The sequence below is a fragment of the Labrus bergylta genome, chromosome 15, assembly GCF_963930695.1.
Source record: "Labrus bergylta chromosome 15, fLabBer1.1, whole genome shotgun sequence".
Taxonomy (NCBI): domain Eukaryota; kingdom Metazoa; phylum Chordata; class Actinopteri; order Labriformes; family Labridae; genus Labrus; species Labrus bergylta.
In genome coordinates, this window is record NC_089209.1 from 5089132 (window position 1) to 5115249 (window position 26118).

A 26118-nucleotide genomic window follows, 5' to 3' on the forward strand; every position below is an offset into this window, starting at 1 on the left:
CTTCAATCATCGTAGTCGTTTTTCTACTGTGTGGCAAGTAAACATTCCATTTAGAGCATATTTCTGCTTTCCTGTTTATTAATGTGGACAGAGGACGAGAGGCCCGGGGGAACATCTCTGCACAACGGATGACAGACAACAAAGACTCTTCTGATTATTTTATTATCTCTATTTCATTTTATTTTTTGGGCTTTTCGTGCCTTTAATGCAGAGAGAGGACAGTGGATAGAGTCGGAAACCAGGGAGAGAGAACGGGGAATGACATGCAGAAAGGGGCCACGGGTGGAGGTGAGCCCTGGCCTACCGCTCGAGACGAGAGTCTCAACACAAGGGACGCGCGCCCCTTCATTTTATTTTTTACATTCTTGAATTATTTCTATACTTCCTTCTTCTGGAAGTAACAACCGGATTTCCCCCTTTATTAATGAAGTATTTCTGATTCTGACGGCCCACAGCAGCAGCCTGTGTTCACTAGATTTAAATTTACCGTATACATTTTATTGATCAATAACAGGACCGGACTGATGTGGGGTTTTTGGGCTGATACCAATATCATAAATTAGGAAGAGAAAAAATCAGATACGGATGAATCAGCTGATATCTTACTTTGATCTTTAAAGATATAAACATATAGATATATTTCTTTATTGCATTTATCCCTCAAATGCAGTTATCAAACTCTTATTTATAACATGGTCACTCAACTGGAGAGTAACTGTGCACGTTCGTGTCTCACTCTGGAGAGTGAGGATGCTCGTTGTTACCCATATAGCGCCCTCTGCTGGTGAAAAACAAGAACTGCTAGTTTAATACAAACTCAAATGAAATGTTGCTGAACTGGTGAATATATCGAGTAACATCAGCACATATCTGCCATAAAATTAGATTACATCGGCTGGCTGATTAATCAGTCGGGCTCCTGTCAATAAATACACATTTCAGACGACCCTGTTTGAATTCCTAAGAACCCAAGGTTTGGTGAGCCCACCTTAGAGTGCTGTGGCAAGATCCTTATTGTAAGTTAAATGTTTGTGCTTTACACACACTTAAATCCACAGGTGCCGTGTGTCTAATTGGACAAAACACTTAACAAAACCCCAGAGGAGTCCTGGCTGTGGCTTCACATAATTCAAGCATGAACAAACTTTAATCATGAGTCAGGACAGAAAAACACAACAGAGCAGGTTATATTTCCATCCTTAAGTTTAGTTCAATTTTAGGACTAGGTGGTACAATCCATTGTAACGTAAGATGATGTGAGAGGTGGTTTCCAGGCGGGGCTGCCATGGTGGGAACTTGAGGCAGGGGATAAGATAGATAACATTTATTTTATTTAAACTGTATAAAACAAGGGTGATTTACTGTCTGCTCAGAGCAAATGAGGTTAAAAGGACGAGGTGGCATCTTTACATCGTCTGACTTTAATCTCACAGATACAGGTGTATGGATGTACGGAGCCAAACTTCCAGATGTTCTTCTAACTTAAATAGATACTGAAAGGCCTCTCTCACTTTGACTCTCTGTACGCTTCAGTTCATAGACGGAGAAAAAAGTCTCTCATTTGAAGAGTTTGAACTTGCGCAGCAGCGGCTGGACTGTCTCTTTGGGACACGGCTTCAGGGCGAGGCAGGTCGGGATGTTTTCAGGCTGTTCGATCCAAAGCTTGTGGGCGACTCCGGCCTGGGACAGATTCTCTGAGAGACTGGAGAGAGCGGCCTCATCCGGAGCCTGGAGGAGAAACACAAAACACACACACTCAAGAGATATCAACACTATTGAAGGCGTAGACCAATTCAGATATGTCGACTGACGACTTTCTAGTCAAAAGTAGTCATTTTCCCATTTATGACTTTTCTATTTGCATTATAGTGAATTACAGATGTGTTTTTTTAAATTCCTTCTAAGAGGAAATTTCAATATATCACTCAAATACTAATTTTAAAAGTGATTATATAGTCCATATATAATGAGTTGCTATAATTTTAATGTACAGTATGACATAGAAAGGCCACCGTACCCCATTTGAAACATCGTCCTTTTGTAATTTCATTGATTAGCAGAAAAAATATGTCAGCTAAAACACAATTTAAATCCTGATTATATTCTTGAGAGGTGTCTTTATTATTCGGCATACAGCCTACACATTAAATATTATTTGTTTTGTTAAAATCAAGGACTTTCATGTCGCTTGCCGACTAATCTTACGCACGTTTTACTCAAATTAGCTAAATTATCTAAAGAAGGAAAGTGAGAGAAAACAGATTAAAACAAAGAACATCTTTACATTTTAAGACGCCGAACTGTAAAACTGTATTAATTAAGACATTGTGTGAGTTTTAATGAACATTAAAATATCTCTACATTGTATAAAAACAAGGCAGCGCTTAAATGGTAAATATTTGGCCGGGGTTTGGCGTGACGTGCCGCGCTTACCCCGAGCACCACTTTATGCATGGAGTCCAGCTCCGCCAGGTACCGCTGTGTGTCCGGGTCGCCGTAGTGCAGGTGAATGGCTGCAGTGGCCGCGTGACAGGCCTGAGTTATAACAGCTCCCAGGGGCCAGGACAGCTTGTGGACCAAGTCCGACCGGACTACCACATACTGGACCAGGCGGCCGGGAGACGCGGCTCCGGTAGCAGCCATCTTCAAGCCCGAACAGGAACAGATTCAGTTTGTTTATTTTCCGGGTCAGGAGGAGGAGGCGGTAATGTTCATTATGAACGTTACCGACCTCTGGTGGTGACTTTAAGAACTGCACCGTAACAAATACAGACGACCTACTTGTTGCACCTGAAGAAAAGAACAATCTGTACTTTAAATTAAAACAGCAAATATTTAATTTAAACAAATAAACAAAGGTGTATAAATGACGTAAGACTATTGAATAATTAAGGAAGGTTATATTTTATATAATATATTTAGTGGTTTTCACCTTTTTCAAGTCATATATGCTTTTTTTTAGCCTATTATCTTATCTCACAAAACACACAGTAGTAATGTCAGCATATTCTCTAATACATAATCATTATTTTTATTGTATTTTATTTGAACCTTTATTTAACCAGGAGGAAAAACGTTTTGAGATTTTAAAAAAATCTCTTTTTCAAGAATGTCATAGCCGAGCCAGGCAGCAGCACAATTAACAGAGTTAACCAAAACATATGTACAAATATAGTAAAGATGCTTATTCATGAAACAATAAATAACACAAAATAATAATTAGTCATCATTTGTTGTATTTGTAGTATTTCTCTCATGTAAAACTTTAACTTGTACTTCATTAATGAGGGCACTGTTTATGTTTCTTCAGATATTTGACCCCTGTGGTTACTCTGAATCTCACAGGGAAAATTATTATTTAATAATGTTGCACTAAATTGAACAACCCAAGAATTTACTCAAGATACAAAACAAAAGCTTACACATAATGTCACTCATCAAATCACCTTTTCAACACATCACTTATTTGATTGTCAAACTTAATAAATGTTTATTTATGAATGTTTCAGTCATTAACATAAAGCAGTAATGCCTGACACATCTGAAGGTGTATCCCTGAGATTTTGTGCATTTGTGATTATAAAGAATATAAATATGAGAGTGCAGTGTTTCTGTGTTGTATAAAAGGGAGTAAATAATTCAAACTGCTCCTGCTCATGAATCTGATGCTATTTGTACTTCTTCTCTTCTTCTCATTTTTAGTAGAAACTAACATCTGTTGAACCATAAAATCAAAATACCTTAAACATTTTGCAATGAAATAAAATGTAAAGCAGAAATAAATCAGTCAAATAAAGGACAAACAGGCCGATGTAAATGTCACAATAATTATTTATTAAGCATACACATTATAATATAAATATAAAATATGCTATTTTTGTTTTTAAAATTGGTGAGACATCATTATATCTGTGTTGAGACAGACGACCATACAAACAGGTTTGAATATTCTACCAAAATCTGCTGAGACTTCTACGCAGCTGTAACAAACTCGCCATGATGGTGCCGTCCTAAAATCTGAGCCTGTAGTCACGGAGCACAGCGGAGAGGTGAGACTGACCCGGGATCAGGTCTGTGTGTAAAACATCACCAGAAACCAGGAGGCAGACCGGTCCTGGATCAGCGCTCCTATAGCCTAAGATGCTGTATGCAGTGTGGCCCACGAACAGAGAGAGAGAGAGAGAGAGAGAGAGAGAGAGAGAGAGAGAGAGAGAGAGAGAGAGCACAATAACCTACCGTATATTTCTTTATATATAGATTCTTACTGGAGTCCAACAATGGCAATTAGCAGCATGAGAATGCACCACTCAGTTTTATTTCTAGTTCCAAGAAACTGCAAAATAAGTCAGGAAGAAAAAAAAAGAAAAAAAAAAAAGAAACATCGAAACAGACCGATGATCATTGTCACTGTACGCAGAGATCACAGTGAAACAATCGATAATCAAACAATCAAATCAGATCAGAGTGATGACGTCAGGATCGGGGTCAATTCACTTTCACCTCAGTCAACAACACCAAGTGGATCAACTTCTTTTTTTTTCTTTTTTTTTAAACAAAGTGAATGACATCGAGTTTCTGTGTGTCTCATCGACACATCAATGACATGTCACGCTCAATCCATGACCTTTGACCTTTTCCGGCTGACTGACCCAAAGTGAATTGATCCCCAAACCCCTCTCAACGACAAGAAAGAACAAAGAGTTTTTTAACATTTTTCTCTTTTTTTTTTGTAAGTGTTTTTTTTTTTTTTATTATTATTTTTTCTCTTAAGTTTGGTTGACATGCTGAATCCTTTTTGTGTTTTTTTGCAGGTTTGTGGTCAATCAAAAGGAAAAGTATTGAGCGAACCACTCCTGGCGCTGGGCGTCCGGGGAGTCGATGGCGGAGTCCTTAGTTTCAGGAGGGCTGCAGGAGGACGCCGAGAGGGGGAGGGGAGGGGGGGAATAACCACGAGAACAATAAAATCAAAGACAGAAAAAGACAAGTCAGGAAAGAAGCTGGAGGTTGATTCAAGATACTTTTACACATGATTGAAAGGTAAGATGTCATGTCCTCTACATCCCTCTGCGTGTCCTCATCGTGTTTTGTGCTTAAAGTGTTTTTTCTCTAAATAAAAGTGAATCAAACACAGAACTCAAATGCAGTGTTACTGTAATGTATAAAATCAATGTTCAATACATTTCTTTAAGCCTGGCACTCTTTGCATGAGCAGAAATGTAACCCTCACACATCTGAGATCTAAACATCTGTATGAAGGTGTAGTTCATGTTTCTGTCCACAGGGGGGCAGCAGAGGCCTCGTCAGGATCCTGAGAGCAAAGCTGAGCAGTAGAGCAGCAGCTTCACTCTTATATCAGGTGTCACTATGAACTGTTTTTAAAGATGTTCTACAGGATTACTGCGCAGGGAGGAAAGCTGAACACACTTTTTGTTTTCACCTCGTCCTCAATTTTCTTAATTGATTTGATCATGATTTTTATTCCTTGTCTTTAGCAAGGTTGACAAGTTCTGTCTTTTTCATATTTTATCAAATGTATTACTCCGCTGCTGAAAGTAGTCCCCAACAAATACACTCTGTTCTTGTTCGACTAATTTTTGCTAAAGGCTTAAATGTCCAGCTCTTTCACACTGAGCCTTGATGAAACTTTATATTTGTTAGTTCTTATCGCAACAATATGTACTGTAGGAATTTGGTTTGGTGCACTTTGGCGCCCCCCACAGGTCTCTGAGTGCAACTGCACTGTTGTAAGAAGACGCAAGCAAAAGCATCCCGCACTACTCGCCATTGCAGATAACGTGCATGTGTTGACAAGCACAGGGGCGGAGCCGTGAACAGCCGAAGTTGTAGAGAAAACTTTTGGTGTAAGATGGAATTATTTATTTATTTTTATGCAATGCTGAAACAGAACCTGGGTTAGATGACTGCAGCCGGTAAAGCTGCTAAACGTGAGACTGCTCTGTACACTCTGCATCTCGCTCGGTCACTCTCTCTAGTCTCTCTCAGCCTCAGACATTGTATCAAACAGTACAGAGACGAGCTAATGCTGTAAAGTACTTCTTGTCCTGAGACAACCGCGGCTCTGCAAAACCTGTGTAGTGCTCTGTGGACATGGTAGATATATCCTGCCTGCTGAAAGTTGTTGTATTGACTATTTTAAGGTGGAAATGTTACACATTGTTGCTTTATCTCTTAGTTGAGCCACAGGCAGAGAGGTGGATTCAGGAAAGATCAAGAGATAGTTTAACACACCGTTTTGGGATTCGTCAACAGTAAGAGAAATATAGATTATAAACAGATTCATTTATTAATAGTCATTTTTAACGGTTTGAAGATACGAGTCTGACAACAATCCAACACGTTTTAGTTTGAACGCAGACTTTTCTTTTAGTTACGCTGAATTTAGTCAAATATTTTAACAAAACACAATTCAACTTTGGTCCACTTGAAGTCTGTTTTTGTGGGTCTTCAACTGCGCCTCACTGTCTTCTTTAATGTAAGGAGTAGAGCTCAGGAATATTACAGTCAGTCTGCTGAAAGAGACCTTATGATGCAGGTTAAAGCTTAAAATAAACACTAGATATAATGCATAAAGTCTTGCAACACTTTGGCCCTCAAACATACACTTATTTGTTTGGTATACACATTAAATCAGGTGCTGTGATAGCTGAGTTAGTAGGTAGGGACATTGGGAATCTCGTCCATTTATGCGCGTTGTGTTCTTTAATGCATATAGCAAATATTATAGCAGTATATCTTCTGGTTGCCATAGTGATGCGAGTCTTTGTGCATTATATCTAGTGAGTTAACGACTCAGCACCTAAATAAGTGATGTGTGTGTGTTTGGTTAAAACCCATGAATGATGATGCTTTAAGTTTCTATTTTGACAAACGTTTGTTTCCATGGTTACGATCTCTCTCCCCTCTGTTGAACATGACATCTCGGTGTCCATTGAGGGGTGATTCAGCGGTTTAGCTCGTTAGCAGTTTCTCACAGTACAACTTTTAATTTGACAAATTGAGGGCGTGATGGGAGCGTTTCATGACAAAGAAAGTGTGTGTGGAAAACAAAATATATACGCTCTACAATCCCTCATGAATCATGTTCACAGTTTGTGTTCCGATGAAGATACAAAATCATGGTTGGTGTCTGAAGCGGGGGAAACACACTGTTACCAAAACAATGAACCAATTAGATGGGAGTGTTTGAATCTATCCGAACAAAAACACCTGCTCCGGCTTCTTTAATTGGCTGCTTCTGAAATAAACAGCCCCATAACCCCAGGGTGAGATTTACATTTCTCTATTTGTGTTTTTCTTTTGCCTTCGAAAAGACAATTACTTCCCAAAAGGCCTTTTTTTAAAAAAGTAAAAAATCAATGCGATCCGTTTGTGTTTATTCTGCACATGGTCACAACTTAAGAGTCTTCAGTTTAAGGTTCATTAAATATTCATTGTGATAAAAACTGTTATTTGCAAAACAACAGTCTCATGTGTAACTAACTCTGAAGTGCAGTCACAGCCGTTTATCCACTTTTAGAAATAGTTAAAGTCATTCTGCATCTTCCTCTACGATCATGTGTGACGATGATCTGATGATCTGATCTCATCTGCTTTGCTTCAGTCAGGTTTGTTTTACATCTTGAAGCCAAAAAGTTGCTCTGATATGTATTGAATATTTTCATTTTGAGTATTAACGTTAACTTCCTGGGGCGCCGGACAGACTAGCATTTACCCCCCAACCCTTCCTGTCTCTCTTCAGATGTCCGATTCCAATAAAAGGCAAATAAAGGCTAAAAAAACATCTTGTTATTATTCATTTGGTAATGGGACGTGTGTTGGCTTTTCAGTGATGTTTGAGCGATTATTAATTGATACTGGCGGGTAGGAGATGGAGGACGGTTCCTAACCCCCGATGGACATAATAGGTTCAAGTTAGAGAGACATTTGGAGGGAAAATGGTCGCTATGTTCACTGCTCTTTATAGCATTCAAATACAATTTGTCATCTAATAAAAGTCTCTGTCTGTTCTGAATATTTACACAAGGCGATGACTTAAAGGGTCAGATTTACAAATTGCACATCACTGTCGATAACGTGGAGAGGGTTAGTGTTTGTGCGGACGCATCAATCTAAATACGAATGTTTGTCAAGAACAAAGAGAGCGCGGGGAGAGGAGGACGAGCCCTTTAATGGAGTCTGAAAACATTTCAAAGAAGATCCATAATAGTTGACCTCATACTGTCACGGCTGGCTCAGTCGTGAGTGTGTGTGCGTGTGTGTGTGTGTGTGTGTGTGTGTGTGTGTGTGTGAGTGTGTGTGTGTGTGTGTGTGTGTGTGTATCTGTGCTGCTGATGCTCCTTCCCTCGAACTCCTGAAACCTATTGTGTTCATAGTTTTGTCAGGAAACCTTGCTCACCTTTAACATACCGTGAGTGTGTGTGTGTGTGTTTGTGTGTGTGTGTGTGTGTGTGTGTGTGTGTGTGTGTGTGTGTGTGTGTGTGTGTGTGTGTGTGTGTGTGTGTGTGTGTGTGTGTGTGTGTGTGTGTGTGTGTGTTTGTAACAGCAAAAGGTGGGTCCTATGTTAACACTTGTGTTCCAAGCGTTCGCAAAGCAGCCGCCACATCTCACTCTTTACAGAAACAGCAGCAAAAAACATGCAGCAAGATCGAGAATAACCAAGACATGCTGACACGCACGCCCTCTCACACATGCTGTAAATGTAAACACGAGCGACCTTAGATTATGTTTCTATGCATGCAATAAACAAACTGCATGTATCCATGGTAGAAGCATGTTACATAATGTATCGTAGCACCACAACGACCATTCACAGCCATTTTTTTTTAAGAAACAAGAGAAGCATTTATTGGACCATAGAGTTGAGAAGAAAATCTGTTTTTTCAAAATAAAACACCACCACACACAGAGGGGACGGTCCATGATAGCAAAAGACAATATCAACTTCATTAGAAATCCACATGGCAAAATAATTTATTTAGTTTGTACAGAAAACAGTCGATCGCTTCCAGTCAGAGCGAGATACCGTATAAAGTGCAGCGTGTGCAACATGCTGAGATTTAGATGAGAGGATGAAGATGAAGAAACACAAAATGCACAACAGAGAGCCACAAAATAACCACCTGAACAGAAAAGGGAAACTGGTCACCATGCACACGGTTAACATGTTCACACTGACGGACAAACAGAAAGGATACAAAATAAAAACACACAAACACACATGCTCCTTTTGCATTCCAAAGCCATTCTTTGAAGCTTTGGATAAACAGAGAAAGACTTCTTATATAAAGAGTTTGGATGGTGGTTCTGTTTCTGCTCTTTACAAAAACAAAAGTAAACGAGCAAAATTGTAAAGAATGCATTGAACAGTGTTTTTTATCTGCTTAGCGTATAGCTGTTAGCATAGCAAGCTAAACTACTTATATCCGCAGCAGTTACTTAGTGTTACCTTCAAGAGCAAGGAGCATTATTTTATATGATTATATATTCATAATGTTATTATCAGATATGTTTACGACTATCACATCAACTCCGACACATGGCTGCTAGCTTATCAGAAGTTAGGCTAACGCTAGTCGCCCTTTCCTGGCTAAGTCCTCGTCCTGACGGCCTCTGCTCTCTTGAAATCAAACACACGGTTAAAAAAACTTCTGTAGGTAAAATACTAAACTAAACAGGGTCATTTTAGCATGTATACCTCTACAATGTACAAGAACTGTTTATTTCTACAGCTTCTATAAGGTTAATAATTTCCTGATGGTGTTAACTTTGCCTCAAACATAAAGCTTTAGCTTAAGTCATTAGCATGACATCATATTTGTAACCACAGAGTGCGTACTGAAGGCCTCTGTGTTAGGCAGATCAACAACTCAACTAGCTAATGTTAGCTTAGTCATCTAGCTAGCTGAAGAACAATACGTCCGCTAGCGTCAGTCGCATTCAAGCCAACTAAATTAGAGTTGCTGTCGTCTACATTTTTAAAACTATAACATCGACAAATTAAGAAGTTAGCTCACAGACAAATTGCTCAACTAGCTAATGTTAGCTTATCCAGCTAGCTAGCGGAAGCTGATTATCTTTGACTGGTGTCACTAAAGCCACTTTAATTGGAGTTGCTGTTTTGTCTTGTATTTTAAAATCTAGTTAGATGGAGCCATTAAAAAGTTAGCTGTTAAATAAACAAATTATCAAGCTTATATTAGCTTAATCAGCTAACTAGCTGAAGCTGATCATTTCTGCTAGCGACAGGTGTCACTCAAGGCAACTAAAATGTAGTTTCTGTTGTCTCAACGTTTAAATCAAGTTAGCAAAACATTAATGAAGGTAGCTAGTAGACAATCAATTCACCTAGCTAATGTTAGCTTTATCAGTTAGCCTAAGCTGTTGTTTAAAACAGACTTGACTTTTCAGAAGGAGTTTTTTGTTTCGTAAACTCAACTATGTGTATTTTGAAGGAACAGAGAGCCGGACAGGCAAAGCAGCAGTAACTGTTAGCAAACTTTAATTTTCAACACATCAGAACGCTTAAATTTGTTTATTTGAATCCCTGCGGCTCCTGATTTTATGCTCCTTATGGTTTCTGTATGAAGGGGATGAAAACGTTAAACACAGTTATTGTCTCAGAAGTACCTTCTTAAAAGTCAGAAACAACAAAGGTTTTGCCGTTAGTTATTGATAGGCGTTTGTGGAGAACACAGCCTAAAACACAGCTCTTACATTTAACGTTTGATTTGGCTATATAAGTAAAGAGTACTTGAATCCCTTTGAGTGAAAGATTTTGTGCTTAACTTAAGGTCTGTGATTGGATGACAGATGCGTGGATTGACCAGCTGCGGCCCGTCGGGGCAGAAAGGGTCTCACCTCATGAATTTCTTGGGTTCGGTGGGAGGGGTCGGCGGGGGAAGAGGTTTGTTGGAGTTGAGTTCAAGGTGGTGGATGGGGGAGTTGGGGATGGGTTCTAGGCGGCTGGGCTGGACTGGTGGAGGAGGAGGTGGGGGCTGTGGGAGCTGCCCACTTCCTGAACCTGCCACGCCCATGCCCCTACCTGCTGCCTCCAGAGCCCTGACATTAGGAGAGCTGCTGAATCTGCTGGCTGCAGTTTTCTCATTCTTTTTCTTTTGCTACACAGACAAAAAAAGAAAAAGGAGGTGGACGGGGGTCATAAAGGAGTAAAAGGGAAGTTTAAATCAAAATAATAATTAAAAGATAAGAAGAAATGGAGGGAAAAATGGAGGACAGGGAGAGCCCTACAGGTCCATCCAGTAAGAGACAGAAAGAGAGCAGCGTGCTAACTTGATCATATTTAAAAGTAAGTGAATGGATCAATCTGAAGACCGGCATCTCTCGGCCTTTAAAGCACCAGTCGCTCTGAGCAGAATGGAAGTTCAGATGAGGAGAGATGCGTCAAAGCAGAAAAACATCTCACACTAACAAATGGCTTGGAAAGCAAAGGAAAGCTGGAGAAAAAGTCAGGAAGAACAATCCAATCAGGAAGAAGAATCACACGCATATTTATACGCACAAACACACATGAACTAGCACATGATGAACACGATACACATATACAAATATGTGTGAATCAGCAAGAACAAAAAAAATAACTGGAAGTTAAGGACCCAAAGTGTCAACAGTTATATATCAAACATGCAATGAGGATCATTCAACGCAGACATACCGTCAAAGAATGTCACATTTCACAGGAGCACTAGACGCTCTGGGGCCCTGAAAACATATTCTTACATATTTTTTTACAATTTGTACTGGATTGATTTATTGATCTGAATGTGGAGGCAGCTGAGTCCGTGCAGCACCGGAGCCCGATACAAATTTCCATAAAGCCCGGCATAGACTGTACGATTGTATAAAATTGAGAGCTCAGACTGTACCGGTTAAATCCAGATGGAGTATTATTACTATTATCAACAGAACTATGTGTATTTTGGTTGTCTCATATGCCCTGCTAAGATACACACCAGCAAAAATGCTCTCACTCACTAGCTCACACTCAGCATCACCGATAAACACGAGCTAACTAGCAGCTAAATCATAACAAATTTATCCTGTCAGCTGGAGGTCTGCAGATATTTCCTGCCAACGTTTCTTTCATGATCGTAATGTCGATGCTCTACTTTGCGCAGCACAATCCCAAGGTTTGGGTATCCTGGTTCTGCTCTCACTGTGCGATCGTGTGCAGTCCTATGACCAAAATACGACCCGTCGGAGCAGCTGATCAGGCCGTGATTTGCTGTCGTGCCTCAGTGTTCACAGCACAACTGATGACATGCGATCAAAATCTGTCAACAACTCAAAAATCTGATCTAAATCGACCTGAAATCATACAGTGAATGCCCAGTTTAAGAGGACAATAGAGCGTATTGTATCATATTGTATCATATCTTACATGACTACAACATTTTCTGCCAAAGTTAGGATTGTTTTGGTCATTTCACTTGAACTTTAGCAAATGTTTTCAGGGCCTTTAAAGAATTTAAATTTTGCAAATAAATGCAATGAAACAGATTATTCTGAGTGACTCAAAAGCAATGGTATGACTTTCGTAAGGAAATAAAATGTAATATTATCTGAGAGCTACATTGCTCAGTGCATGGCACACAGTACATGTTTAATTTAAAATAGATACAATGGATGACGCTGGGATCAATGTTGCTGCTTTTAAAAACTTTTTCTTACTTTTAAGCATTGTCCTTTTCAGGAAATAAAAGTTGAAGGTCTTTAAACATCAACAGATAAAGTTAGAGGTAATGACAATCTTATATTTTGGCTTTGAACTGTGACACCTTGGTCTAATTGCTGTAAACAAATGAGACCCTGATGGGTGGAACTGTTGACCTTCATGTTATACAGACAGGACTGATATTTAAAGAAATGGAAAAGACAGCACACTTCCTGTTAACGTGTTGTTTCCTGTCCTTTTGATTCTGTCCTTGGCTTTGTAATAAAACGAAAAACCTTGTTGAATTGATTTTTTTTTTCTATTCCTCCCTTTTACCTTCCGCTGTAAACTCTGACAGATGGTCGTGTTTTCACTGGAACACCACAATCCGGTCCGTTCTTATAAAACCACTTTCTTTTGTGTTTTTTGTTGAACAAGAGATTGCAGCAGATTTGCCGTTAGTTCAACACTGAAACACTCAGGTAAAGGCAGAGATAGTCTCATTTGTTTAGAGCAATTTTTAAAAATAAAATAATGTAGTCAAGCTTGTTAAAATGCAGTAGTACCTTTGCAAAAAACGTCAGTACTGATTGTTCTTCTGCCTGATCAGCACTGATGGATATGAGATGAGATGGAGTGGATATCATCTTTGCTATGTATTGAATAAAGCGACAGGTTTATCAGCGTGCCCCTGTGTGTGGTGTGTTACAGGATATTAAGTCCTACCTTAATGAGCGGGTTGATAACTCCTACGTTAGGACTGGCGTTGAACACTTTGTTGAAGTTGGTCTCCCTGTTGACAAGTTCCAGCTGGTAGAACTTCTTATCGTCCTGAAGGAGAGAACAGAGTTAGCTGACGGCAGGAAACACTGGAGGAGATTCAAGGGACTGTAAAAGCACTCAAAATCACACATTTTATGGGCTTTCTTCTGCACACTCTCTCCAAGCTGCATTTTAATACCTCCATGAAATCTCCCCCAAAACATTGTTAAGTATTTAACAGGCCTGCACCTCTGATTTCTATTCTTTATCACATACTGGGAAATTAGCCTTTAAGCACTTCATTTACAAGTCGTTACCTCACAACTACTGCAGTCTATGGATCACAGATACAAGCCAATGACTCTAACTAAATGGCAACAGCACTACACTGTGACAAATTGTAAGTTGATTTATGAAGTCACCTTCATGTGATTAGTGCAGCAGAACAGCAGAAACCTTGGAGTCACTGTCAACAGTGTCCCAGACGAAGCCGATGAAACTAACAGTGTTAATGAGGTGGATTTCATTGGAAGACTGGTTACACATGATACAGATGTGTCAGTTAACAACAGGGTCGGCCTTCTCTTCAGAGAGTCAGAAGCAATGAAGTCAGCTGTCAGATGATCACAAATAAATCTAGTTTTTGAGTTGACTTTAAAGTTGGATACAAGGTTTGTTAAATTAACTTTTTTTTAAATTGTTTGGTTATCAACAGCTTTGGCCTTGAGTGGTTTTAACTGGTCTAAAAAACAGACGATTTACAAGCATGTTAATCAAATATGGAATGCCTCAGGGCTGTATCCCGGGTACTTTCTTATTCTCATTAGCCTCTTTATTCCATAATTTCCTGGATGGTATGGATGATAAACTGTTTACATCTGTTAATATCAAGTATTTCAAGGAACGTTTTCACTAAGCTGTGTACATATAGTAAATGGCCCCCACAGGACTTACTACTTACCACCAGTTTCTTGACTAGAGATTCTCTCTCGGACACCATGTCCTTCAGTTCCGCGATGACCTGCAGATCCTCATGACGACTCTCCCTGTTTCTGAACTTCTCTTCTGATCCTTCCAGTCTGTATGACGATTGAAAAAAATAACCAAATAATAAATTACTGGACCCCTTACTTCAATACAAGAGCAAAAAACTTAAAAGGAAACTACCCGATGTGACCCAAGCCAGGTTATGTGTGCAGTTTCATAAATGTAAAATATGTAACGTTAAATAACATTAACAGTATAAAAAAGAAAAGCAGTTGTTAATTCTTACACTTTCTAGTGTGCATGTATAATATGGTTTCATTTATAATATCAATGAATTCAATTCATATGCTACACAGATGAAAAGGTGTGTGATTCATAGGCTTTCCTTTTTTTATAGGCTTTAGATCAATAAAAAAGTAATTGTCCTTAGTCTCTTCCCTCCCCAGTCCCTTCCTCTTCTCATCAGTAAAACCATTAAGGATTTTTATGTCAAATTCAAAAACAGAGCTGCACATTTCCTCCAGAGGTTGTTTTTTTGTGTTCTGTGAGTTATGAGAACTCTTAAAAACCTTATAATAGATTTTTGTTATTTCCCAACTGGCCCACTGAGAAATCACAGCTTCTGTAAAATCCGATTCATTTAAAAAGCTGGTGACATTTTCCTTAATGTAACACATGCTAAAGATCGCTGAGCACAATGGGCATTAGCGGGCTGAAAAATACTTCATGCGAAAAACAACCAATCATAAGTGACAGTTTGGGATGGGAAATGACTCACTGAAAGGAAAAAGCCTTTTAAAGTCTCCATTTAGCAGCCTGTTTTTTTTAAAAACTTGGGCACTCTTGGAAGTTAGAAATTATGCATTAAAAAACAGATGATAGAAGACATCAGTTACCGACTACTTTCTGTCATCTTCAAGTAAACATCAAAACTTAATATTACAAGAAACTACAGTTTGTATTGAGCACTTAGATTAGGGTTTTTCCTGGAAAGTTTAAGCCTTTTTCAAAATACAGAGTTTTGCGCTGGTTATAAAATGGACTTTGCTTTTCATAAGTCTTACAGAGGCCTCACTTTCATTTATTAATGTTTGAAGAGCCGATAAAAACTTCACACAGGAGCTTTAAATCTTATACTTTAACTGAGTTTCTGGAAAAGAGGACCTTGAAACAGTCACCTAGTTCAGTTTTAAGATATTTTTGGGGACATTTTAGTCTTTATTGGAAAAGACAGCTGAAGAGAAACAGGAAATATTTTTAGGAAAGAGTGAGAGATTACTTTCAGAAAAGGTTGGATTTGAACCCCAAGTCGCTGCGACAAGGACTAGAGCCTCTGTACATGGGGTCAGGTCATAACCGCTAGGCTATCGTCGCCCTCACCTAGTTCATTTTAAAGTGTCATTTTATGCCTCTGAACATGGTCAACGATGATCATGGTCATTTTGATTTTGATCAAAAAAAAGCTTTTCTGCACCAATTACTTATGTGACAGAGAGCTTAACTGCCTTTCCCCTCCCACACTACCACAGTCCACGAAGCAGAGGGGTGTCCTTGTGACATTTATGCCACAGTATGAAAACACACTTTCTTTAAGGCCGAGTATACCAGAGCAGCTTGTCTGCCCGATAAACTGCAGCCTTTCACAGGGCTGTCCGCAGACGTACATGAGCGGCCAGAGGAGCCCGGCTCAGAGATAGTGATACATACTGATTTGTATCGGATACACTGTCTGCTGCTGTGCTGGTCCTTCTGTTCCCATCTGATAGCCGGTTCATCGTGTTCCCTCTGTTTGTCAAACACTTTCTGCAGCACAAGCATCACACTCTTTTTTTTTTTTTTTTTTGCAGCTCTAGTTGTGTCTGTGTTGTTCTGGAACTGAATATTTCATAACAAAATGAGGGAACATGTTCACTCAGATAATGTGTTCTTAGCTTAATGTAAAATAATTTGCATTATTTAACGACTTAAAGCAGTGTTGACAGTTTCTTGGCCACTTTTGGGAAGCAGAAAACATGACATCTGCATTTTATCACCTTATAAAGTTTTTGCCAATGATGTGCAAAGAACACATTCATAGGACACAGATTGGCCAGTGCAGCTTGCATACTTGAAAAATTATTATGAACCTTTAAAAGCTACATTGATCTGTTTTTTTGGCCTCAAACGTGCAAAAACCTGAAGTCCTTTAAGCTAAAAATAACACTCAACATCTTGGCGTTATGCTCTGCCAATTTATCCATTAAGCACAGAGGAATATGAACATTCATTTCCAAAGAGAAGTACGATTGTGTGAGTTTGTTTTTTGTTGCATAGAAGGAAGTGTGAAATAAAAAAGTGAAAAAGAAAAGTTGTATGTTTAAAAACCAAAACAATGAGCTCAAAAAACAAACTGAGTTCAGAATCAAACAAAGAGCTCAAAGGCCAAAACAATGACTTCATAAACCAATTAAATGAGCTCAAAAACCAATGAGCTCTAAACCCAAAACATTGACTTTATGACCAATAAGATGTGCTCTAAACCCAAAAGAATAAACTCAAACACCAAAAATGAGTTTGAAAATCAAAAGATTGAGCACTAAACTCAAACAAATGAGGTCGAAATCAATTCAAAGAAGTCGAAACCAAAAAAAATGAGCTCAAATCCAAAAGAGTGCGCTCTAAACCCCAAAAGACTCGCCTCAAAAATCACTTCAATAAGGTCACAAACCAAAAGAAGAAGCACAAACACCAAAAACCATGACCTCAATAACCAAAAGATGCTCAAAATCCAAACGAGTGAGCTCAAACACTAAACAAAGAGCCCAAACCAAAAGCTCAAAAGCCAAAACAATGAGCTGAAAGACGCCAAAACCTTCAACAAAGCTCTGTGAAACATACAAGGAATGTGATGATTCTCTGGTTTTGTCACTTTAAGCAACCGCTTTTAATTTCAGAGATTGATAATAAGAAATAATTGATTGTGTGACTTTCAAGCTTCTCATTATGAGTATAGCTTTAAGAGAATGGAGGGGTGTTTTTTTCCCAGGGGAGGGAAATCTAGATAATAATAAAAAAACTGTTTTAACTTTAAGAGTAAAAATTAATTACCCTTGATTAACATTTTCGTCAAATGTACCCGTCATAAATTGACAGAATGAAAATCTATCTGATCCAGAGAGCTCATTCGTTCTCCTCAAATGGAGCCAAGTCGTCTGATATCTTCTTCAGTGGAGCTTACTTGATCCCCACTGTGGCTGACGGGGGCATCCATGATCAGAGACGAATACTCGGTTTGTCATTCTGCTTTATGTGGAACATTTAGTTCCGACATGTTTATTTACAGTGAATATCTTTGTAAATGGTGGGTTGACCTGCAGCTGAATCTCCTCTGGGCTGGAGCACACTCAGGCCAAATGTTTTTGTGTTTCCACTATTTCACGCCCGACTGCTGCGGCATCAGCGACCGTTCACCGAGCAGGAAAAAACCCTCTGAGACACCGAACCAGACGGTCAGTGACACATGAGCTGTGAGAGGAGACCGCTGTTATTCATGACCTTCATCGAATCTTTGGTTTCTCGAGGATGACATGACAAAAATATTTCCAGGGATTGAACAAATCCAACTGCTTATATACGGGCCATCAAACAGATTCTCCTGCATCTGTCCACTGCATGGTTAGATTCACAAGAGATATCGAAGGAACTTTTCTGCACCAAATGTTTGTTAGAAAAGCTGCGCCCTGGTGGATTTCTAGAAGTAGTTCTTTTGTGGTGAAGTCTGCACGTCTGTTTTTCAAGGTGCAGGAATTCTGATACAACTCGGAGCTGACGGTGACGGATGCTCAACAGGAAATGTTTGGTTAGTGCTTCTGTTATCTACACCGCCTTCTGGTCCTGTTGAGTTCTATTACATATGCAGTTTAATACACTGCAACCACCAGGCTGATGAAACATATTAGCAGGAGGAGCGTGCAGGCTGTAATATCACTGATGTGACTGCACATGTTTAAAAGCCTTCATCAGTACTCTGAATCAAAAGAACGCTTCCTACGACGGCAGGACAAATTAGTTCAACCGGAGCTTCTTTGTGTCTGTGCAGGGAGCATGATTTATAAAAAAGAGGGATGAGGCTGTTGTTGTTACCGTGGTGATTAATTAGCTGGGTAGTGACAGGCTGGTGGTTAAGATAGATCAGTGTTTGTAGTTGATTAGATGGAAGACCCAGAAATGCCTGTTTTCACTGAGCAAAGTAAAGAAGATGACGACAGAAAGAAACCGCTGACCTAAAAGTCGACTTGTCCTGTATAAACTCTCCAAAAACAACATAGAAAGTAGACCAAACTTAATTCACTGTATGGACTCTATTTGCTCTTTATTAAATCTCTCATGTAGTGCAGATGACTCGACACTGCTCCAAAAGTTGAGCTTTTTTTGTGAAGTTGAGGCTGTTCCAGACTCCTAAAAAACACAGATTGAGGCAGTGTTGGTATGTATTTTCATGATTTCATTTGTGGATACACCATTTAAATCAGTCTACCATCTGAGGGTAATTCTTCCTTTTGGTCCGTGTAGCCGAAACACAGATGTGTAAGACATCTCATAGCAGCAGAGCTAAGTTCAGATAGGAGCCGAGTGTCTGCTGTGAGCTGAAAAGGATTTGATGAGGGTGAAGAAACATTTACAAGTCAAGCTGATGTGTTCTTTCGAGCCTATTAGAAGTGTTTCCAAATGTAAAGGAATTTGTAGGCTTTACCTGCTAACAGAATATAAGGAAAATGGTTAAAAATGAAAAGTTTGTCAGCCATGTGTGTTCTGAAATGTTGTCTGACCTCTGCTGAATAAATTCTAAGATAATCCACAGTTTGCCTCACCATTTTATCACTGAACATTTACAGCAGAGACAGCCCCATCTGAGAGGCAGCAAAAGAGATAACTTAAAAATAAAAAATGTCCATTTTGGTACAGTACGAGCTCTTGACTGACTCTTACTGTGATGTTTTATATTGTTTCATATCGTGTTGGGTTCTGATTTGATGGTGATGTTGTCCTTGTATGTGTTGTCTTCTGGGTGCTCCTGCTGCAAAACACAGTTCCCCTTGTGGGACTATAAAGAATCTGATTCTGATTCTGAGCAGCAATTTCTGTGTTCAGCAAAGTGAAATTACTGTTTTTGTCAAGGAGACCGGTGGCCTTGGAGAGGGAGGTTAACAGCTGTTTCTGGTATAAAGATACATCTTACTCTTTGAGAAAAGGTCTCTATCTTTGGCGATACTTTCTGTAATGATATCAGACATTTAGATTAACAATCTGAGCCTGACAGTGGAAAAGAAACAAGGACTATTGAATGATTAATAAATTGTAGCCGTTACAGCCCGTGTCAACAACTGCTGGCTTCTTTGGCTGCTTTGTATTTCAATATCTTATTTTTCTGTTTTTTAATACTCTGTTGGTGCTTTATTACAAATAGAATTCTCTTGTCTTAATACAGAATTTCCTTTCTAAGTATAACAACAAGCATGCATTTGACTCGTGCAAATGTTTGATTCCTGCAGTATGTATGTCTTGTTTAAATCCAGCAGGTGGTGCTTTGCTCTCAGCCGAGTCAGACTTAAAGGAGGTCAGCTCTGAGGAGGATGCTCGCTGCTCTCTGAATATCTCCAGACTCTGTTCTGCAGAGTTTTCGGTTTCTGTTTGGCCTCATCTTTCTTTATCTCACCTGTTTTTATCTGTCGTCCTCAGTTCATCTCTGCAGCTCAATAACTCCCCTCCTCCTCCTGCCCCCCGAGGGTTTGTTCAGCTCATTTCCCTCATGACTTGGCATCATCCACTGCCCGGCGGCAAAAATGTACCTTTTAACTCACTCCTTTCTTACTCCATTCATCTCCTTTTGAATCTTCACCTGCAGCCATTCCTGCCACGTCTCGTACAAACTCTTCTCTTTGGATTCTGTAGTTGTAACCTCACCTTACAGATTCCCTGCAGCTTCCTCCTGCAGCTTCCTCCTGCATTCGTCAACTTTACCGATACATCACAGCGTTTGCTTCACGTGGTACCTAACTTAACCTCTGTTTCCTACTCACATAACGTCATCTGCATGTCATCAATAATAGACATCTCCCTCTGCAGCTTTAATGAGACTAAACTGTACTTCCACTAATTAGATTCTGAGACCTGAGTATGATTACTCACTTAGCTGAAAGTCTTTCCTTGTTATTAATGGGAGTCTTTCCAGTAAATGTTAGTTCCTTAAATCTCTGTAAGCTCATCATTTGAGGAAGTTCTGCATGATATTTGATATGTAGACCGAATTGACTCTTTATGGCATAAGTAGCAGCATGCAGAGTAAGCACTATTTGATACAGTTCATGTGATGTGTATGTTTTAAAGGTCACACACATTAGACAAAATACACTTCACCATGTTTCTCTAACACTAATATGTGTCTCTAGTCCGTCTACAAACCCCCCAGTTCCGAGAAAAGTCCATCTTCTCCATCTTTTGCCTGCTCCACTTTTCAGAAAATGTGTGCTCAAACAGGCCGTTTGGAGATGTTCCCTTCATGACATCACAAAGGGCAGTAGCCCCTCCCCCAGGTGGGTGACACTCCCACAGCTAGGTGTTTGTTCTGCCCTCTGAGTCTGCCTTGTCACCGTAAACAGTAGGGAATGGAGAGAGAAAGCCCGAGCCACTCAAGCCCTTCCAGAGAGGGGGCGTGGTCAGACACAGCTCATTTACATATTTAAAGGTACAGACACAGAAACAGCCTGTTCTGAGCAGGGCTGAAATAGAGGGGTTTATAGATATGATCAAATACAGGATCAGAGTGGATTTAGAACAAGAAACTTCACAGACATGTTCTGAGGAGCTCTGAGACTTATTTGCACTGAAGAAGAGGAGGAGAATATGTTACCTTTAAGGCGGTCAACAAAGCGGTTTAGCTTTAGCAGAACATCGGCCTTTAGAGGGAAACAAACTAACTTTGTGTTTGTAGATACCTCAAAGAGTTGACTTAAATATTTCAGATTTAGATTTTGTTGGGATAAGTGCGTGTGGTTCGGGTTGATTTATTGAAAAGTTAATGATTTTTATGATGTTGCAGGTTCCCATTAGAATGCAAATGACTTGAGTCCACAGCTGTCTTAATTCTTCATCAGGAACCACTGCTGTTGGTTTATGGCGGAGATTGGAATAGCTAGGACATAATAATCTAGCCTGGGCAGACTCCATAATAACAGAATTACAAGCTATTCATGTATTATGCACTATGGGTGTCCATCAACTGGTCCAATCATCTCTGCGGAACAATGGAACAATGGACTGAGAGCTGCAGCTATAGCAGCGATAACACAGAGGTCATTTCCAAGAACTAACAACGGCTTGTTTTACACACAAAGTGAACATGGGGGCGTGTTCAGGACGATTCTGATATTTTTTAAGACTACAATTCTTTACATTCAACCACATTTGGACAATGAATATCCACATATTCTGATGAACTCAGAAAACAGTTGCTAGTTGACTAAAATGTAATTCCAGTCCAGTAGCTTGTCCTTGTGAGTCGAGGGGAGATGGAGGTGAACACAAAGACTATTCTGATTTTGAGCTTTTCCTCGTTGATATAAAACCTGTCATATCATATCTAAGCGTGTTATTTGTTTATCCTAATAAACTACTAATGATTAAATGAAGGTGTTTCTTGCACTGAAGCTTGATTTGCGATGGGAAAGGTTGGACTGCGGGGTATCTGGAAGTGGGAGCCAGCCTGTGAGCTGTGACTCGACACAGATGGAGCAAACTGTGAGCCTGAATCCTCAGGAAGACGTTCTACAGCGTGGATTGTAAACAGAATCCACTTCGATTAGGCACAGATTTGGTTCTAATATGTCAATATAAAACATTATTGTACGTGGTGAATCAATTCTAGTGAAGACAATTGTGTGGTTTAGGTGCAAAGCTCTGCAAGATATGCTGCTGGTCCCTCTAGAGTCGCAAAAATTAGATATGAGATTCATCCAAAGCATTGTTTTTTGCATATGCACCGTAAAATAATTTTCATATGGGTCTATATTTTGACTAATAGATCCATCGGCTCTAGTCAGAGATTCTTGGTGTTTATATATTCTCTATTCTCTCTACTCTATTAGCTACTGATGAAGCTTTGTGATTACATGTTTCAGCCTTCTGCTTTATGTGTGTCTATTTAAAAGGTGATGAAACTTTTAATCTTCTTTGTCTGGAAAGACAAGAAGATTAAAAGATTTATCACCAGTAACAGAGACAAACTGCAAAACAGTGCTGCTATTTCTGCTAAACAGGTGACAGCGATGTTCAGGCTCTGCGCTCATGATGCCGGAAAAAAAACGAACTTTCCAACACACTTTGATGCAGTTATTGTGACGCGGCCATGTTGACTCACATCAGGGGGGTGGGGGGAGGGGGGGAGACACACATCATGAGTCACATCATCAACACATCTGCGATTAGTTGCTGCCAAGGCAAACAGAAATCCAGGATATGAAACCTGAAGATTTCCTCACACATAACCTGAAAACCTCCGATATCGATCTTTCATTAAGTTGGAATCTGAAAAACGACTGACGATGCCTGACGAGTCCGTATTGTTTTGTTTTTAAATCAAAAAACCTCACATCATAGAAATGTGCGGGAGTGTGCATAAAAGCACATGATGCCACATGCATATGGAATCAGGAGTTTCTCTGTTTTATCTTTGATGTCATGGAGTTATTCTTATCTTTCTGTGTTTCTCTTTGTACTGAAAGAAATGTGAAATATTTCCAGAAGAATGCAGCTCAGGTACAGGTTGAGGCCGCACCGGTAAATCTCTTTTGGCGTTTTCTCTCGTGGTTCCGTTCTGCACCATTGTGCACGCTGCAGCTGTTTATAACGTATGACACGAGCAATATGATAAGCCGAGAAGAACATAATTCATCACGGCAGCCGACTATTTATACTCCACTTCGGCTGACGCATGACAATGAAAAGAGGGTGTGCATTGCTCCTCTAAGACAAACACCTTTAAGTCACTTCTATTGGCTGTTTGATGCACTGATTCAGGAGGCCGTCGCGTGGACAAACAAGAGGTTCAAACGTTTTGCTTTCTTCTGCCATCAGAAGCCGTGGCGTGAGGAGACAGCGTCTGCTTTGTTCATAACAAAGGCTACATTTAGAGTAGAGTGATGAGGCAGACAAGAAGCTAGGAGATTAAAGTCAACAAAAATCAGACTTTAAAGTAGTATATATAAATAAAGAGTCCTGAGTCCTTAGTGTTTAAACAGCACAAGAAGGAAGGCCCGTAGAGATTTCATTATAGACTTTTACATCTTCTAAATTGTCTCTTTGCTGCTATCACAAGTTAATTTATCTTATTGGTGAATAAAAAGTTGATCTGATCTTATTCCAAAAATAGTTTTTATCTTCAATATTTGACTGTCTACTCGTCCAGAGTAGGCTGTGAATATCTTAAGGAGATCCGGCTGAAAATTGTTGATTTTTAGTGGAAAGGAGAAACTGAGGGTTTGAAGGAACCAGCTGAACCTGTCCAAATAAGTCAAAAAGACAATGATGCATATCCTAATGTATCTTTTTTTTTTGTCATTTCAGGGAAAAAAATGTCCCCTCTCAATGCAAATAAGCCTCATTGCAGAAATCATCAAATTCACAAACGCAGGAGCTAATGAGTCACTGAAAGTTGGTGGTAACTGCGCTTCAGAACACACAAACTTTTCAGTGATCGGCTCACAAATTCCACCTCTGCATGACCTGCAATAACTCACACATGAATATACAGGAGTCTGTGAATATCTCAGTAAACAGGCATTTCTGGGTCTTTCATCTGATCAACTACACACACTGATCTATCTGAACCACCAGCCTGTCGCTTCCCAGCTAATTAATCACCACGGTAACAACAGCCTCAGCGCTCTTTTTTATAAATCATGCTCCCTGAACAGACCATTACTTCAGAGGTTATATCAGTTCACAGCTGGTTGCCCCCGTCGACTTGGCAGATACAAACGTCACACATATGTGTGAAGATGGTCTGGAGCTGTTACACACGGACAAAGACGATGCTGCTCTTTTTTTCTGTGACCTTCTCCTGGGTAGAAGTTTGATTCTAATGGTGAAACTCATATCACAATTTCGGAGTCTGGCCCTTACTATAAACTGAAAAAGGTGTCCGCTAGCCCCCCCCCAGCTCATTATCTACTGGTGGACAAAATTGAGCTCCATCAGCATGTGGACGCACCCCCAAACAGAGGAGTGGAGGTGTAGACAGCTTCTCTCCACGCCTTAGCCCTGGAATATCATTAACCTTCTCTGCTCCGTCTCAGACTTTGAGACGGAGCAGATAGATGTGCGATTTTTTGTGCTATTAGTGGCACAATCCATTCTGAGTGAACCCCCCTCCCCCTCAGAATGTATGAATGCTTTGTTTGTGCTTTTACTCAGGGAGAACTTGCCTGTAGTTTTTAAGCCAACACTTGGCACCTAGACAAAACACAATCACATCATCTAGGACAAAAAAGGCTGACCTTTGCATGAGGCAATCATGACTTAAAAATGAGATTAAAGGTTTTTTTCTCCTCTGTGCCAAAGACCCCAGTTTGTGCCAAAGACCCCAGTTTGCTGCAGAGCAGTTTGTAGACCACACAAGAACATAGAGAGTGTTTCCAGTGTGTTACATACAGAATCTGAAGGGCGGAGATCTTGTCTTTGAGCACTTCTTGGGCTTTGTTGAAGTCTGACAGCATGTTCTGCGTCTCTCTGCTGTGAACGGCGTTCATCTCGGCAAGCTCCCTCTCGTGCCTCTTCAACAGCTCTTGTTCATGAGCCCTGAGGAGACAGAAAAGTGGACAGTTTAGTTTGAGACAGGAGATTGACACAAGAGTCTGCTGGTTCCTGATTGGCTGGCAGGCGTCTGTTTAAAACATTCGACAGGACGCCTTAAACATGATTCTGGTTCAACCTTACTGCAAGCTAGCCATGCTGCAGACAATTTAACCCAAAAAATGACCCATCACTTGAGCCAACTTCTCTAGTTATAAAGAGATTACACAATTTGAAGGGTCCTGATAAATGAATAATTAACAATTAGAGACAAGGCTTTATTTACTGAGCGCTCTCTTTTGCACAACATGTCATGTATGATATTAAGGAAATTGCAATTTGAGCTTAAAAACAGGGAGACAAAATGTTGTCAAAGTTTTTCATACTTTGGTTATTTGTAGTACCACATGTTCTGTAAACGATACAACAACAAAGGAGTTAAAAAAAAACACCAAAAACTTCCTCATGACAGACAGAGCAGTGATGGTTGATTTCATTTCACAGGATGGCAAACACTGACATTTCTGAAGTCCCATTATAACAGTACAAAGTTATATTTTATGTTTCTTACAAACACAAAGAGACGAGAGCAGGTGACACTGTCCACAACTTCACAAATACAAATGGCATTTGGTACCGAAATGTTCCCAATGCAATTTGTGCAATTTAGACAATGTGCAAGAGTTTGAAATGACCCAATATTTAGCACTTAGAACTTTGTTGCAATGGCATCCACAAAGGCATCAATATTGTTGGGAGTTTTTACTAAAGATTAGGATCAAAGTTTAGATTTCTTACATCATAAGAACCCTACTATAGTACCCAGAGGCAACTGCTTGGGGCCCCAGACT

At 39.8% G+C, this 26118-nt stretch overlaps 2 protein-coding genes across 3 annotated transcripts in view; both read right to left on the bottom strand.

The window, feature by feature from the left end:
- Positions 1–1113: 1113 nt before the first annotated feature.
- ptrhd1 (peptidyl-tRNA hydrolase domain containing 1) lies at positions 1114–2670 on the bottom strand. Its single transcript, XM_020637074.3, has 2 exons — positions 2434–2670; positions 1114–1728 (listed from the first exon to the last, which is right to left on the bottom strand). Exons 1-2 carry the CDS (start codon positions 2641–2643, stop codon positions 1558–1560), a joined length of 381 nt encoding a protein of 126 aa, XP_020492730.1. The 5' UTR covers positions 2644–2670; the 3' UTR covers positions 1114–1557.
- A 1143-nt stretch (positions 2671–3813) lies between these two features.
- The window catches only part of fam184ab (family with sequence similarity 184 member Ab), a 159889-nt gene continuing 137584 nt past the window's right edge, over positions 3814–26118 (bottom strand). The window contains exons 18-22 of one of the 2 annotated variants that reach the window (XM_020637044.3): positions 25127–25273; positions 14415–14532; positions 13418–13522; positions 10879–11138; positions 3814–4905 (exon numbers count right to left, since the gene is read on the bottom strand). In XM_020637044.3, coding sequence (XP_020492700.1) covers positions 4824–4905; positions 10879–11138; positions 13418–13522; positions 14415–14532; positions 25127–25273 — 712 coding nt within the window. In that variant the 3' untranslated portion in view covers positions 3814–4823. The remainder of the gene's footprint in view (positions 4906–10878; positions 11139–13417; positions 13523–14414; positions 14533–25126; positions 25274–26118) is intronic. The other variant, XM_020637045.3, reaches the window with a different exon arrangement.